Here is a 17,826-nt window from a genome sequence, read left to right on the forward strand (position 1 = left end):
GACCTTCTCATCTCATCCCACCCCAATCCAATCCACTGAAGCTGAGTTTCAGCTTTAGCACCAATGAGTATTCAGGACTGATTTCCTTTAGGACTGACTCGTTTGATCTCCTTGCAGTCCAAGGGACTCTCAAGAGTCTTCTCCAACACCACAGTTCAAAAGCATCAATTCTTCAGCACTCATACATACATGACTATTGGAAAAATCATAGCTTTGACTAGATGGACCTTTGGCAGCAAAGTGATGTCTCTGCTTTTTAATATGAAAAGCTGGAACTCCAATACTTTGGCCACTTGATGCAAAGAACTGACTCATTGGAAAAGACCCTGATGCTGGGAAAGTTGAAGGCAGGAAGAAAAGGGGACAACAGAGGATAAGGTGGTTGGATGGCATCACCAACTCAATGGACATGAGTTTGAGCAAGCTCCAGGAGCTGGTGAGGGACAGGGAAGCCTGGTATGCTACAGTCCATGGGGTCACAAAAAGTCAGACATGACTGAGAGACTGAACTGAACTGAACTGATTTCCATCCTTCTCTTATTTTCCATTTTCTCTGATAATTTGAATCATTATATACCTGCTGTGAAATTCGTAAAGTTCTCTAATGTTCCCAAAGAGAAACTCCTTGTTATTCCGCAGAACATCTGGAATTAGATGCTTCAGCCAGATAAAATCCATTGGAATGATATATCCCTGCAGAGGTGGAAAGAGAGTAGGTTTTACAAACAGGAACACATAAGATATGATCTGAATTAGACAATGTAGAGGCCAAAACTGTAATAATTGGGGAGTATGGCACACATGTTTCCTGCAAGCCATTCCTTCAGATACTTTCTTTCGATGTTATAGTCCTCATTGGTCTATCTTCAGAATAAGATGGCTTAATGGCAATGATAATATGATGGAATTTTTACAGGAAGAACAAATCCATTTTTTAAATTTGCCACAAAGTCAAATGGAAAAGGAAAAAAAAACTTACCCCTTATTTTATGACCTGATGCAATTACTATTGTCTTATTTCTTTTATGGCTTTTTAAAAGCTTATTATGTATGGTTATAATCACAGTACATATATAATTTGTAGTCTGTTTTTCTATATGTATTTTTAGACTCTGGTTGTAAATTTTTAAAAGTACTATTTTTAATTTAATCTTACAAGCATTTATTTCAATGTTGATGTTTATTATTAAAAATAATTATTTTGTAACAGTTGACTAATACTGCATTTAGCATCAACCATTCCTGTTTTTATTGGATATTTGGTTTTATTCTGATGTTTTATTGTAAAAACTTTCCATTATAAGTTTTACATATAGTTTATTTCTCAAGATTACTACCTTAGGAAAATAGAGAAAATATAAATTTTACTCTTAAGTAAAAAGAATACTACTTAATACAATGAGAAACAATTCTATTTATCAAAATGTTTAAATTATCACATCTGTTGTTGGCAAGCATATGATGAACCTAAGTGGGGCATTACTAGAATCATATGAGTTGCTACAATCCTTTGGAAGTTATTTTGTTACATGAATCAACAATCATAGAATGCTCTTATTCCTCCTGAAAAAAAAAACAAAACAAAAACAAAAAAAACAAACAACATACCAGTTGTGCTATTATAAGACCTGAAACTTTGGTGGGAATTCTAGAGACATAAGGCAACTATCCTGAATTTCTTTCTGCAACAAAATTTTTACAGTTTGAATACATGATTAACATCCCCCTTGCCCCAAATCTACTTACATCAATTATGTTCTTAATCTCTTTTATGTAAGTCACTTCAGTCTCAACCAAGTCACGTATAATATGCCTGAATCAGCAGCAGGTGGGAAGATGAAAGAGAGAGAGAGTGGGGTGGGGGGAAGCAGTGTTTTAGAATTCTTTTACAATAACAGTCATCAATACAGTTCCCCTCAGTGGCTCACCTACTTAGGTTGTAGTCAGTTCATTCTGTTCTGCTGAACACCCAAGGCCAACATCTCACAAAACCACACTCTGGCATGAGAAGAAACGGCAAAGTTAAAGGACTCAGAATCCATGTATGCAGCCAGAGAATGACCTATTTGTGGGCCATAGTGTGGGGGGCAAGAGGGCAGACACTGGAGTAGAAAATATCAGGTTTGGTTTCTTGGTCAGGAAGGTCTGCCTGATCCCTACATTGCACATGTGGTTTCCTAGATTTTATCTCCAGCCTTCTGCTATTTCATTGCTCACATCATGATCTTTGACCTATAGGGATGCCTTTTTTTTGTGCATGGGGTTGGATGCCTGTCCTTCCCCCTTCCTCTGGCATTCCATGTTTCTGTGTGATTGATGTCCTACAGCCAGAAGACATGAGCTTTTTCTGTTTCTATTGGAAAGGCAGGTGGGAGGTGTGGTATGCAGAATTCTAACATGGCCTGCAAGATTCCTGGCCCCTAGTGTACATACACCTCCTCCCAGTTAGTCAATCAAACACTAACATAAATGAAGATATTTTGCCATTCTGTTTTGTTCCAAATCAGTTGACCTTAAGATAGGTAGATTATCAGGTTGGGCATGTCCTACTCACGTGGACTCTAGATCTGGATCTAAAAGTCAGTGAGATTGGAAGCACAAGAAGGATATAGCACAAAGGACATTCTTCTTTGCTGGATTTGGAGATGGAGGTGGGGTATGCACCAAGGATCACAGGCAGCCTCTAGAAACTGAGTGAAAGTGAAGTCACTCAGTCATGTCCGACTCTTTGCGACCTCATGGACTATAGCCTACCAGGCTCCTCCCTCCATGAAATTCTCCAGGCAAGAGTACTGGAGTGGGTTGCCATTTCCTTCTCCAGGGGATCTTCCTGACCCAGGGATCTAACCCGGGTCTCCCGCATTCCAGGCAGATGCTTTAACCTCTGAGCCACCAGGGAAGCTGAATGGCCCCCAGCTAACAGCCAGCAAGGAAACAGAACTTCAGTCCTATGGTTGCAAGGAACTGAATTCAGCCACAACCGCATAAACTTAGAAGATAACTTGTAAGAAGTGCAACTGGCCAACACCTTGATTTTATCTATGTGACTTCAGCAAAAAGCCAGTCTTGCTATGCTCAGGCTCCTGAGGCAACAGTGGGCTGAACTGTTAAGCTTGTGGCTGGGTTTCAATGCAGCAATAGAAAAACAAAAGAAAAAGTGAGGCCAGTCCCCACGTCTATCTCCAGACTGTTTTCTTTCTCTCCTCAGGTTGTGTGGCCACACTTTCCTTTTTAGGGCTTTCTTTCGGGCCTCCAAGTGAATCAGTGTTTGTACAAGTGTTCACATGTAGAATATATACATTTGTGGTTTCCTATGAGCTGAGTTATCTATTAAACAGTAGCCTACCCTAGAAAATAGTTTATTTTCCTTTCATAAGAATAGATATGACAAATAGGGACAAATAATCAAAGGATGCGATATAGGAAATTCACACAAATACACAAATGACTATTAGTCTTATAAAAAAATGCTCAGTACATATGAATCCAACAAAAGCATGGTATAAAGAGGTAACAATTTTCAGCTTCTATAGTATGTCAGACATTGCAAACCTCAAAGGAAGACTGGCAGATGAAGATATGAAAACATGTTCAGATAATACTAGCAAAAGTATAAATTTGTGCAAGATATCTTGAAAATAACTCATCGTGATTTAAAACACACACTGACTGGTGTGTGTGACTTAACTCAGCATTTTCACTTCTAAACATGTTCATTGTTTGTAATTAAAACAACAGAACCTCAACAACAACAAGACACAAACTGGAAATTACTTAAATTATGGTACATACACGCAATGAAATGCCATGCAGTTTTTAAAAAGAATGAAGCTGACTGAATCATGCTGATACGACACAGTCCAAGAGTTTTAAGTGAATTAAAAAACAACAACCAAATGTACAACAATGTGTAGAATATGACTAGTTGTATAAAATTCACACTATTTGTGTAAAATGAGTGTGTGTACATACATATATGTAAAATTATCTATGCTTAGAAAATTCATGCCAAGAAGCTTAAAACATTTTTAACAGTGATTCCCTTTAGAGTGATAATGAAGACAAGAAAATAGAGGAAAATTTTTTACATTTTACTCTTCACCCTTCTTCAATCTTTGATTTGAAAAAAAATGTAAGGACTTGTTGGTGGTCCAGTGGTTGAGAATCCACCTTCCAATGCAGAGGACACCAGTTTGATCCCTGGTTGGGGAACTAAGATCCCACATGCCACAGGGGAACTAAGCCAACCAATGACAATGAATGAGCCTGCACACTCCAGAGTTCATGCTCTGCAGTAAGAGAATCCCACAGATATAACAGAGAAGCCCCATTCCCCATGTTGCAACTAGGAAAAGGATGAGTGCTGCAATGAAGACCCCGTGTAGCAAAAATAAAAATTTAAATACTTACTGCGTTTATAATGTTAAAAAATGGTTTACATGACACTTTAAAATGAATGTTACTGACAGTAATGACATATACACCCTATTTGAAAGATATCCTACAGTTTACCCTATACTGTAACTCAATGATTATTTTTTCTTAAAATGAAAAATTTATATCTATTTATAAATGCTTGTTATAAGACAAAACTGATAAAGGACAGCCATTGACCACGGATACAATTTCAAGAAGTATAATTCTACCAAAAAAGTTACTTCAAGATCATATTTATTAGTAGCTAATGAGTCTCTTGTCCCATCACTTCATGGGAAATAGATGGGGAAACAGTGGAAACAGTGTCAGACTTTATTTTTTTCGGCTCCAAAATCACTGCTGATGGTGACTGCAGCCATGAAATTAAAAGACGCTTACTCCTTGGAAGGAAAGTTATGACCAACCTAGATAGCATATTCAAAAGCAGAGACATTACTTTGCCAACAAAGGTCCATCTAGTTAAGGCTATGGTTTTTCCAGTGGTCATGTATGGATGTGAGAGTTGGACTGTGAAGAAAGCTGAGCGCCAAAGAATTGATGCTTTTGAACCGTGGTGCTGGAGAAGACTCTTGAGAGTCCCTTGGACTGCAAGGAGATCCAACCAGTCCATTCTAAAGGAGATCAGTCCTGGGTGTTCATTGGAAGGACTGATGCTGAAGCTGAAACTCCAATACTTTGGCCACCTCCTGCAAAGAGTTGACTCACTGGAAAAGACTCTGATGCTGGGAGGGATTGGGGACAGGAGGAGAAGGGGACGACAGAGGATGAGATGGCTGGATGGCATCACCATCTTGATGGACATGAGTTTGAGTAAACTCCAGGAGTTGGTGATAGACAGGGAGGCCTGGCGTGCTGCGATTCCTGGGGTCGCAAAGAGTCGGACACGACTGAGCGACTGAACTGAACTGAAGTGAATCAGTCTCTAAGTAAAATGTTCCTTTGATTTTTGTAAATCATCCTGAAATTATGATAATTGCTATGTCAGAAAGAAATACAGGCCTCAATACCAATCTGTTTCTAAGAGCCATGACATTAAGTAGGACCACAGCAACAGTTAAACATTCATAGAAAACCAGAGTGCAGCCAGCCTCTTATGCCCCTGTGAAGCACTGGGCTTAAGTAACTTGGCAAGGCTGTTTAAGGATGTATTGACAATTAAATGAAGTCACAAGGCAGAAATAACTAAGTGGTGGGCAGAAGTAAGTCTTATCATTCAACATTTATATAAGAACTTAGAGACCCCTAGGAGTCTTTAACATCTGACACAAGAAAATATTCACAACTCAGAAGCAAAAAAAATCCCTGGTCAGGTCATGTTCCAACTTCAACTGCTTCATTTTAGTACTTTTTTGAGTGCAATGGATAAAACTCCCAACAACAGGAAGTCCCCTGAACACTGGTGGGCTTCATTTCAGTTCAGGTTAAAAAAAAAATTCTCATACCATTGTTAGTCATCCTTTTTCTTTTCTTCTCCTTTGTTTTCCTTTCAAATAACTTTATAATACTGGAGAAAATTAATGATTCTAGCTGATGATTGCCTACTTTATTATTCCAAATCACTTTGTTCACAGGAAAAAACTCAAGGATTTAATATCTAAAGTCATCAAGTGTATATTATGCAGGTGAAAACATTGGGAGTACTCAAGTAATTTTAAAACTTTAAACATGTAGAGCAATTTATGTCCTGGTGGATATCTACCCAGGGGTGGAACACTGTAATTACAATGGGGTTGATGATGCCAGATTAGCCTGCACGAATGTACTCTACGCTAAATGTACTCTCTGGCTTTGATTTACACATAAAAATGGATCTCCCTTCACCCACATCCCTAGGTCATTAAGGAGGAAATGGTAAGGGACTATTTTTTTTCTGAAGCTACATTTCAAGGTAGCATAAAAACATAACTTTGTATGGCTAATTCCATCCTATATAACACCTCCTCTTTGCTTCAGATGACACCATAACCAAGAGACAGGAAAGGAAAGCTTTTAAAAAGATGAATGCAGCCCTATTTTGTACACAAGATTATTAATGCAGTATGTATGTGTTAGGATTTCCTAGTAAGTTTCTTCTTTGCCCACACACCTTAATCTGTTCCCTCTTTTAACCCTTGCCCCCATCCCCTCCTCAATTTCCCAGCTCTCCAATAGAAGAATGTTCTTTTGAAAACCAGTCTGTTAGAAGTATATTTTTGCTCATTAACTGTCAATACAATTTGCCATCAAAGGATTTCATTTACTCCTCATAGTCTATCATATCACACACATCAAAACTATTATATTCACTTAAAAAAAGCTAGTTTTCATCTCATACTCTCTTTGCAAAAATGAAACATCTGTTTTTATCCTTTTCAAACCCCAAAGCTTCTGATGTAATGGATATTCATCTTCTTAAACCTTTCTTTTCCTTTGGTTTCTCTTTATTATTCATGTTTCATTTACCAGCCTGTTTCTTCTCTATTCCTTTCTTGTTTCGTCTTTCTCCTTATGTCTAATATTGCTGCTCCCTCAAGATCTGAACTCAAGTTTCTAGACTTCCTTCTCTCCTCTTCCCTCATGCTGTTGACTCTCCCACATCTTTATCTTCCTGCCAAATCTTTGGTCATGCTCAAGCCCAAATGTCTTCACCTGGATGCCTCACAGACACCTCAACACCTCGGGTTGAAGCAGAATTCATCAGACAGAAATAGCATACGTATTGGTACTTACATGCTCCATCACTCAGTCGTGTCTGACTCTTTGTGACCCCATGGACTGTAGCCCATCAAGCTCCTCTGTCCATAGAATTTTCTAGGCAAGAATACTGGAGTGGGTTGCCATTTTCTCCTTCAAGGGATCTTCCTAACCCAGAGACCAAACCCATATCTCTTGCGTCTCCTACATTGGTAGGTGGACTCTTTACAACTGAACCACCTGGGAAGCCCTATGCATATTGGTGGAAAAGTCGTATTCTAAGGTTCCTAAAAATCACCCTGTTTATTTAACTTATATGCAGAGTACATTATGAGAAACGCTGGGCTGGAAGAAGCACAAGCTGGAATCAAGATTGCCGGGAGAAATATCAATAACCTCAGATATGCAGATGACACCACCCTTATGGCAGAAAGTGAAGAGGAACTCAAAAGCCTCTTGATGAAAGTGAAAGAGGAGAGTGAAAAAGTTGGCTTAAAGCTCAACATTCAGAAAACGAAGATCATGGCATCTAGTCCCATCACTTCATGGGAAATAGATGGGGAAACAGTGGAAACAGTGTCAGACTTTATTTTCTGGGGCTCCAAAATCACTGCAGATGGTGATTGCAGCCATGAAGTTAAAAGACACTTACTCCTTGGAAGGAAAGTTATGACCAACCTAGATAGCATATTCAAAAGCAGAGACATTACTTTGCCAACAAAGGTCCATCTAGTCAAGGCTATGGTTTTTCCAGTGGTCATGTATGGATGTGAGAGTTGGACTGTGAAGAAAGCTGAGCGCCAAAGAATTGACGCTTTTGAACTGAGGTGTTGGAAAAGACTCTTGAAAGTCCCTTGGACTGCAAGGAGATCCAACCAGTCCATTTTAAAGGAGATCAGTTCTGGGTGTTCTTTGGAAGGACTGATGTTGAAGCTGAAACTCCAATACTTTGGCCACCTCCTGCAAAGAGTTGACTCACTGGAAAAGACTGTGATGCTGGGAGGGATTGGGGGCAGGAGGAGAAGGGGACAACAGAGGATGAGATGGCTGGATGGCATCACCATCTCGATGGACATGAGTTTGTGTGAACTCCAGGGGTTGGTGATGGACAGGGAGGCCTGGCGTGCTGCAATTCATGGGGTCGCAAAGAGTCGGACATGACTGAACGACTGAATTGAACTGAACTGAAAACACAGTTGTTATTGCAAATTCTTCCCTGCCATTATTGCTTACATTCAATCTGTCACCAAGTCTTGTCTTTTCATCTCTGAATACACCTCTTGGAATTACCACTTATTCTCCATTTCCAGTACCTCCAATACAGAGCAAACTCCCCTGTCTTCTTATCTTGAATACTTTGGCACAATCCTAGCAGCTCACTTGTGCCCCTGAGATCTCATTCCCATCAATCTATTACACAGACCACCAGTTTATGCCCTTCCTAAAGCTCCAAGTCCATTATGCCATCATTCTCTGTCTTAAAAACCTTAAAATAGCTTTCAATTGCCCACAACTGTCAATGTTCCTCCCAGGATTTCAAGACTCTCCATTCATGTGAAAAGAATTTTCTTAGGGTGCTTGCTCAAAAGGTAAATACAGATCGAAAGATTCAGAATGATTCAGATGCTGCGAAAGATTGAAGACAGGAGGAGAAGAGGGAGACAGAAGATGAGATTGTTGATGGTTGGGTGGCATCATTGACTCAATGGACATGAGTTTGAGCAAACTCCGGGAGATAGTAAAGGACAGGGAAGCCTGGCAAGCTGCAGTCCATGGGGTGGCAATGAGTCAGACACAACTGAGTGACTGAACAACAACAAGATTCAGGATGAGGAGCAATATGGTCAAAGAAAACAAAAAAAGCCATCAGTTAATCCTTATTTTACAAGTGGAAAAAGAAGGGCCCAGAGCCATGCATGGACTTGCCCAATGTCTTTGGCTTTGGCAAAGTCAATGTTTTTGCTAACACATTATGTTGCCCCTCTTGACCTACGTTTGGGGATGCATTTAAAATTCTGTTTGCTGATTATGAAATAAAACACAAATTGAAATGAAACTAGCATGATGATATAACAATACCGAGTTTCAGAAAAATAGGTTTCCAGGTCTATCTCTGCTTCTAATATGCAGGGTAGCTTTGAACAAGCCATTTTCTTTCTTGGGGTCTCCATTTCATCATGGATTAGATCAGCTCAAGTATCCCTACTGGCTCTCATAGGTCATTTGCTAAATATCTTATCATCTTTTCTAAAAATTTATTTTTAATTGGAGAATAATTGTTTTACAATGTTGTGTTGGCTTCTGCCATACATCAACATAAATTGCCCACAGGTATACATATGTCCCCTACTTCCTGAACCACCCTCCCACCTTCCGGCCCATCCTACCCGTGTAGGTTGCCACAGAGCACAGAGTTGAGCTCCCTGAGTCATACAGCAAATTGTCACTGGCTATCTAATTTTCTATATGGTAATGAATATGTTTCAATGCCACTTCCTGAATTTGTATATCTTATCATCTTGAATAAGATATATGAAATGATCTTTGGTTTAATCACACCTTGCTTCTCATTTCTCACAAGAAAAAAAGCAAAGGTCATAAGCTTTTCAGTTAATGTGTGACTGCATGCACAGTAGGATGGCAAGGAGAAGGAATCGGCGTGGGCTGGAGAGGTCCTGGAGGTGAGATCTGAACTGTCCTCTGGGTAAGAAGTGAGGACTTGCAGCAAGACAGGAGGGTGACCCAGGAAGGAGGAAACAGGAGTAGGGGCTAGGAGTCCTGGCTACATGCAGGGCCCTGTGAGAACCAGGCTGCTGGGGCAGGGTCTGGGTGGGGAGCGTGGGAGGCAGGGGGAGCATGAATGCAGGAGATGGTCATTGTGCCAGGTGGTGGTAGGACCCAGGGAAAGGTGCAGGAGACTGAGTTGGCCAACAGGGCAGGGAATGTCAGGAGCCTGTTTTGTTCAGCACAGAATAGGTCCTGAGGCTTCAGACGTACAAAAACATGCTCTTAGTTCCACATCCTTCTTCTATTTGATTAGGTGTTCCATAACTGTTTAATAAATTCCCAGAACTATAAATGGTAACAATATGAAACACTATGGATCCATAAGATGACCATGTTGAAATTAGTGATTCTTTAAGCATTAATAAAAGGTCTGATGAATATAAATAGTTCTCTACCTTCTGGAAGGCTAACAGCTACTAATGTGCCATCAGTTGAAAGTCTTGCTCAGTTACTGATGTGCCATCAGCTCCTTCTCCTGTTTTATATCTCAGTTTCTATATTTGGTCTGATGTTAGCTGGATTTGATCTTATTACTCTGATGTGTTTAGGGTAAACTACCTTAAATTCTTTTTAGAGCAGGATGGGGCACAAATGACTATTAAAGTTTATCTGGATGGGTGCTCACTTTTCAATATCACATAATAAATAATGACAAAGTAATTTCATGCATACTGTACTTTTTGAAAGAGGGATTGATTACAAACACAATCCCATTTATCCTAATTCAAGTTAACAATCCTGTATTCGTGTAGTATTTTGGGAATTATAATTGTTTTTCTTTTTGGCTGTATCACACGGCTTGTGGGATCTTAGTTCCCCAACCAGGGTTCTTGGCAGTGAAAGGATGGAGTCCTAACCATTGGACTGCCAGGGAATTCCTCCCATTTTTAAGAATTGCAGTAAAATATATATTACATAACATTTTCCATTAATTTTTTAATTTTTTGCCCACGCCACATGGCCTGTCGGATTCTAGTTCCCAACCAGGGATAGAACCCACAGCCCCCTGCATTGGAAGTGTGGAGTCTTAACTACTGGACCACCAGGGAAGTCCTGAAATTTGCCATTTAAATGATTTTTAAGTGTATGATTCAGTGGAATTAAAATATATTCACAATGTTGTGCACAACCAGCAGAACTTTTTCATCAACCCAAACTGAAACTCTGTCCCCATCAAAGACTAACAACGTCCTTCCTACTCCCAGGCCCTGGCAACCTCCATTCCACACTCCATTTTCTGTTTCTATCATTTTGCCTAGGTAAGTGGAACCATACACCATTTATTATTTTTTATCTGGCTTATTTCACTTAACACAATGTTTTCAAAGTTCATTCATGATTTAGCAGTATCAGATTTCATTCCTGTTGAAGGCTTTACACCTCCATATTTCGCTTATCCACTCGCTTGTTGATGGCCACTTGGGTTGTTTCTGCCTTTTGGCTATTGGGAATAACGTGAACATTAGTTTGTGAATCTCCGTTGAGTCATTGATTTCACTTCCTTTGGGTATACACCCAGAAGTAAAATTGCTAAATTCTATTTTTAACATTTGAGGAACCACCATACTGTAGTGTTTTACATTCCCACCAGCAAGGCACCAGGGTTCCAGTGTCTCCACATCCTCATCAACACTCATTATTTTCCTTTTTTTTTTTTTAAACATTTATTACATGGCTGTGTCAGGTCCAGATGCAACAGGACCTTCATTGCATCATGTGGGATCTTTCTTGCGGTGCACTGACTCTCTAGTTGTGGCACAGGCTTAGTTGCTCCACAGCACATGGGATCTTCCCAGACCAGGGATTGAACCTGTGTCCCCTGCATTGTAGACAGATTCTTAACCACTGGACCACCAGGGAAGTCCTTATTTTCCATTTTAAAAATAATAGCTAACCTCATACAGTTATTTTTTAAATATGCATATTTTTAAATATGCATATCATCTTCCTTGATGTATTCAACACCTGACAAAAAGCTCCTCCAGGACAGATATCCTATCATCCATCCCTTGTCCCCATACCTTACAAGTAGGCAAATTCTCAATAAGTATTTACTGAATGGATGAATGGTAGATTTAAGGAGCAGACACAAATTCTGTAAGCAGGAGAAGGTATTAACTGTTATTATCATTTCACAGAAGAGGAAATTGGGACTCAGAGCATTAAGTGACTTGACTGAGGTCAAACTACTGGCTTGGTGCTGCCAGAAAGAGGTCATGTCCAGGATGTCTAGCTCTAGAACTAAAGACTAGTGTGTCAAGGGCGAATGTCAATCCACTGAAATAGTACCCAATATTCGGACTCGGCAGCATGTCTCCATAAGGGACAGGGCTCACACAATAAGGACACAGGTAAGCAGGTTAGAGAAAAAGGGGTGGCTCAGCCCATAATCCATTTTGAAAGGTATATTTTTTTCAGAGAACATGATTTATCAAGAACTTTAGAACTGGCTTTTGAGAAGTGCTGTTATAAGAAAAATCTCTCTATAGCCATTTTAAATTCCTAACTAATGATCTATATTTTAAATAATACTCAATACAAATCTGAAGCAAGCTTATAACTGCATTTTAGAATTAATTTGAATAGGATTTGAACCATGTATGCTCCATAAAGCAGGCAATGAGAGCTTAATAATTATTAACTATTAAGAAAAGGGCAATAGAGAATTGTATTTTGGTTGTCCCTTAAATATTAGTACAACCAAATTTAAGTGCAAAATTTCTATCACAAATGATTGCATCTGAGTCAAGCACGCAGCCCCCATATCATAGTCAATACCTATTTTCTGAACATCTCCATGGACTGTGATTTTCTTCTCTTCCTCTGTACCATCTCATCACAGGACCCAAATAGCTTTTCCTCAGTTTAGATAACTGTGGGAAGGCTAGTGCCAATTGTCTTTTAAGATGTAAGTGTTAATCAGGTAGCATTCAAGAGTGTCCCTACACAAGTATCAAGTGTCCCTCCTGGCTTGGAGAGAAAAAGATGGAGTTAGAGGCAGCCCCTGGAATCTGTATAGAATGCTGCATGGCTCTGGGAGTGTGAAGTGAATGTCTGATCTTTAGGTGGAGAGGGGAGAAGAAATGCTGAGGATCACTGGCAGGGAGTTGGTACCAGGTCATTGTCACAAGTGCTGTTTGAGCTTTTGCAACATGGAAAGAAAACCTGTCCCAGCCTCACTCCCACATGTCAATCCTTTACCCCCACTACCTTCCCCAAGTGAGGCCCACTCAATCCGTAGCACAGTGCTACTGCACCAAGGAGGGTCACAGCAAGTAGGACCTGCATCTCCAAGACTGTCCCTGTCCCTGTTGGACCTCTGCTGAGGGTTTTAGGGTATGAGAGATGATCCCTGGGTTGGGGAGATCCCCTGGAGGAGGAATGGCAACTCATTCTGGTATTCTTGCCAGAAAAATCCCATGGACAGAGGACCCTGGCAGGCTGTGGTCCACAGGGTCACAAAGAGTCAGATGTGACTGAGCAACTAAGCATGCATATACGAAAGATGCCCTTATGTACTGGTGGAAGGAGATGGTATATTAAGGAGGTCCCCCCCTCATGCAGAAGAGAAAAACATAAAATGGGTTCTTAGAATGGCCTGTGGGTGAGTATCTCTTTGTGCTGTCAATTCCCTTCATCTTTCAGCTCTGGATGTACCTAGTATGATTTCATACAACTGCCAAGATCCCAGAACTGAGGCAGGCTGTTGAATGGTGCCAAACCACAAGAGCTACAGCAAGAACTGTAGGAAAGGGGGTAGTGTGCCTCCAGTGTCAGCATTTGGGCCTTGTTGACATGGAAGGCGAAGTATACTGGGGCCATTGTTCTGTGGATGAAGCTTCTTAGACCAAAAGGTTGAACTTTTGATGAATGTGGGCAGCATTCAGCAAAAATTGAATTCAACCAGTGGTTAATACATATTCACTCTTTGCAAGGTATTGCAGAAGGGTTTTTCAAGGGAACTGGAGATGAGCAGGATGTAATCTTCACCTTTAAGAGGTGTAGGTCATTCAAAGAGTAGGGAAAACAGATCCATAGATATTGATACAGTGATAAAATGCCACTGACTGTTATTGACATGTAACAAACACCCTGGGTTGGGTCCACTGGTGAGAAGGATTCTGGCTCTTGGGGTCATCCAATACCCATCCATTCATCATTTCACAAACAGGTATTTGAATATCTCATTTTAGACCTGTTAAGCTTAAGACTGATGTGACACACTTAAGTGAAGACTTTCCAGTTTGGAGCTCAGAATCTAGATTAGATATATAAATCAAGCATTAAAGGCAATGGATGAGATCACCAAGGAGCAAACATGGTGAGAAAAGAATGCCCAGAAGGATATATGTGTGGGTAGGAGGAGGTGGTAGGCAGCAAAGGAGGAGGAGGCAGTGAAGGAGATGTTGCATTAACTGCTGATGCTCTATTAACAGAAAATGTATCTCTAGAGATGTGAAACATAGCAGGTCTTTTTATGGCAATGAAGCTGATGAGATAGAGCAGGAAGACCAGCTCACCAAGCCAGAAGAGCTTTCTGTAGCCCGTAGTGAACATGAGAATGACACCTGTCCACCCAGGCCATGAGGTGCCATGCTCAGCATTTCGTGCATGTTACTGCTCTGTGATCAGTCCTCACTGCACCCTTCCAGGCAGGAATTACCATGGGGCACAGAGAAGTTAGGTCGCTTGCCCAGCTCTCGTAGCCAGCAGGAACTAAGTCAGGATTCCACCCCCACCTCTCTAGCAGCCCAAGCCTTGCATGAACTCTTTCTGGCTTCAGAACACATAGCTTGTGGTATGTCTGAATTCATGGGGCAGTGCCTGTACAGGGTCTGTGAGAAAATCTCCCTACAGAAAGGGCAACGGAACAAGTGAAGCCTGGCACTGTGTTGGTATGCTTCAACTGTGTTAGGCATTAAGCAATCAGTTCTCCTTTCTTTATTTCAATAACACTTCTCTCTTGGGTTTCTTTTGCTCCCACCATCTCCCAGGATCTCTCTTGTACTCGTTTCAGTTTTCTTTCGCCACAGCTAATAATACATACCTTACTCTCTGGTTCTCTCTCCTACATTTTCTTCTCCTTCTGCTCTTTATTAGCCTTATCTTCTCCTTTCTAAATCTGACATGCAAATTGTAATTTCTCTCATCTTTCAAGTTTACCATCTTGATGCTACAGGTCTCTCTTTTCCAGCACTTCCCTAAATTTTCTAGTGCTTTGTGAAGCAAATTCCTGATGATGAGATTAAAAGTCATTTATAAATCTAATTTTAGTTGACTCGGTTCACAAGCAGCTACTGTGGACACCGAGGACAAGGTGACACTGTCCTCATTCTTTGTGATGGTCAAGTCGGCTTTGCTACTATCAGTTAATTTTATCTCCAACTAATTTCAAAAATTTTATGCACTCCCTCCGGATAAAACAGAGTACTTTTTCTATACCATGAAGTCTATCATCCTCTTCTTCTCCTCCTGGGGTGGGACAGGGCACCAGCTTGCTGTAAGAAATCCTCCCAGATGTACAAAGCTGCCTTCCCTGTGCATGTGTGGGCAGCTGGCAGGCATTCTGGACCACTTTGCTCATCCCCATCTCTTATCCACACCCTCTCCCCTCCTCTCACCTGAAGCTCCACATCCTTTCACCAATCTCTTGACTCACTTGTGAATCATTTCTCTCTCTGTCTGGGTTGTCTATCTTCATATAGGTCGATGTGAATACATAATTTTCACATATATTTATCAATGTTTCAGTCAGTTTGTATAGGACACAGTCCTATGTGTGCAAGCATGTGGAACACACATGTGTGATACCTGCACCTATGTGGGCCTAGTTCCAAATGACCTGATGGGCATATAATGGCAACTGAAAATTTGTACATAAATCTGACATATACAGATGATACCTAGGGGGAATATCTGTGGGTTTATCATCAGGATTTTGTTTTGCATAGGTAAAAGGGGGTGATTTGCACTGTACTAACAATAAATTAGCTTATTTATGTCACTGTCAGTGACTCCCTTACAAGTCAAAAACCTAAATATTTCTGTCTGTGATAGAACATGCAATGAGGTATGAGTAGATAATAGGAATACTGGGTCTGAGTAGATAATAGCAATACTAAGCCACACTCTCTATAGGTAATATATAAAAGAAAATAATTGCATGGCTCCATATGCTAAGGAGCTAAAGAAACCAATTACAAAACCTCTTTAAAAATCTAGCTAGAAATAACAAGTACAATATTGTGTCTACAGTTTCAAATTGATTCCATAATCTGCTTTCAAGTCATTACCTGCCATTCCTTTTACAGTAACAAATCCAAAGCTTTTATTTTACTGAAGTAAAGGGTTAATTTTTTTCTGTCATATTCTTAAATGTATATTGTACAATTACAAAGTCGTTCAAAATATCACCACTGTTAAATGACAATATTTGTTCTATAAGGAGGATGCTAGAACAACATCTGGGGAATAAGAAACCAAACCCCAAAAAACTATTTGTTTATACTTTCCTCCCTTCTGTGGAAATTTATATTCTGATTTTGTCTGTTATGTGTATTAAGTATTCTGAGTGGGGAAAACACCTCAAAGCAGATCCTGGCTCATAGTTGATGATCTGAGTAGTGAAGTCGCTCAGTCGTTTCCGACTCTGCGACCCCATGGACTGTAGCCTACAGTTTCCTCCGTCCATGGGATTTTCCAGGCAAGAATACTGGAGTGGGTTGCCATTTCCTTCTCCAGGAGATCTTCCCAACCCAGGGATTGAACTCTGGTCTCCCGCATTGTAGGCAGACGCTTTACCATCAGCCACCAGGCGAGTCCGATATCTGAGTAAATAATCTCAATTAACTAAAGAGGTGTGGAGAAGCACTTCCTGGAGCTGCCTTGCACCGACAGGAATAGACAGGCGGGACGCATCACCCTCACTTACACGCTGGGGTGGTGGCTACCGGGCAGGCTAGGCTGGGCTTCGGAGTGACGCCAAGAAGTGCAGGAAACACAGCACGCTGCACACTGGCCGCGCCCCTGCCCTCCGCCGGGAGCCCCTGATTGGGTCCCCCAGCTTTCAGCCGGCTCCAGCCCGCTTCCCGCTGTGGTAGCGAGCCCAGCCAAGAGCCAACTCCCCAGCCCCTGCCTAAAATTTAAAACGAGTAAGTTTTGTTCCGGAGACCAATGACTTTAGTTCCCATGCCGGCGGAGTGCCGACCTGCGATTTGGGAGTTTAAGGAACTGGTCCTGGTGAGTTTTGCTTTAAGTTTTCTTTGAAATTAAGCTGGGCTTGAAAGTAAACTCATTGGGGGGCGGAGTGAGTCTCTCCCACCGGCCCATTGCATTCCTGAAACGAACCGCTGTCGAAAAACTGTATGCAGAAAAATTGAGTTTCCTTCTTTTGTCACTGAGGCTCCCTGAAGCTCCGGGCGGGGGGCGGGGAGGCGGGTGTGGTAAGTGGTGTGACTAGAGATCTTTTAAAGTCTAGCTTGCCCTTAGAACTCTCGCTCTGAAAAGGAAAATAAGGTGCTCAGAGAACTGCAACTCAATCAGTCAAAACTTATCTCCAGTAGATGAGTAAACCGTTGCGTGTTCTTAACGAATGATCACTTGTCCAACAAATTCTGCCTCCTAATGAAAAGTATATGGAGGATCAGTTGTTTCATATGGAATTAATATGTGTGATCAATCGTACTCTTTTTAAACTGCTCCGCATCCCACCGCATCCTAACTGGGGCCCAGGCCCCCTGTAGGTTGGAAATGTAGGCTTCTCTTCCGGATCACTAAATGGGGAAAGTTCCAGCCCGCTCGGCGGGGATAATTCGCAACTCCTCATCTGGTTTGTTCTTTGTGAGGGGAGACGGATTCCCTCGGTCCGCAGCAAGGGCTCCTGGCCGGCCTGGCCTCCGCCCCGCCCCTGCCCGGCCCGGCCGCCTCGCC

At 41.2% G+C, this 17,826-nt stretch overlaps 2 protein-coding genes across 9 annotated transcripts in view; one reads left to right on the forward strand and one right to left on the reverse strand.

The window, feature by feature from the left end:
- The window catches only part of MCF2L2 (MCF.2 cell line derived transforming sequence-like 2), a 260,492-nt gene that overhangs the window by 68,820 nt on the left and 173,846 nt on the right, over positions 1 to 17,826 (reverse strand). For all 8 annotated transcript variants that reach the window (XM_010855660.1, XM_010855653.1, XM_010855658.1 and 5 more), the window contains 2 exons: positions 1,747 to 1,813; positions 578 to 693 (listed from right to left, as the gene is read on the reverse strand). In XM_010855660.1, coding sequence (XP_010853962.1) covers positions 578 to 693; positions 1,747 to 1,813 — 183 coding nt within the window. The remainder of the gene's footprint in view (positions 1 to 577; positions 694 to 1,746; positions 1,814 to 17,826) is intronic.
- B3GNT5 (UDP-GlcNAc:betaGal beta-1,3-N-acetylglucosaminyltransferase 5) overlaps positions 16,772 to 17,826 on the forward strand; it is a 15,979-nt gene continuing 14,924 nt past the window's right edge. Inside the window, exon 1 of the mRNA XM_010855648.1 lies at positions 16,772 to 17,136. The gene's annotated coding sequence lies outside the window, so the exon portion shown is untranslated. The remainder of the gene's footprint in view (positions 17,137 to 17,826) is intronic.

Source organism: Bison bison, unplaced genomic scaffold (genome assembly GCF_000754665.1).
Source record: "Bison bison bison isolate TAMUID 2011002044 unplaced genomic scaffold, Bison_UMD1.0 scf7180017864367, whole genome shotgun sequence".
NCBI lineage: Eukaryota > Metazoa > Chordata > Mammalia > Artiodactyla > Bovidae > Bison > Bison bison.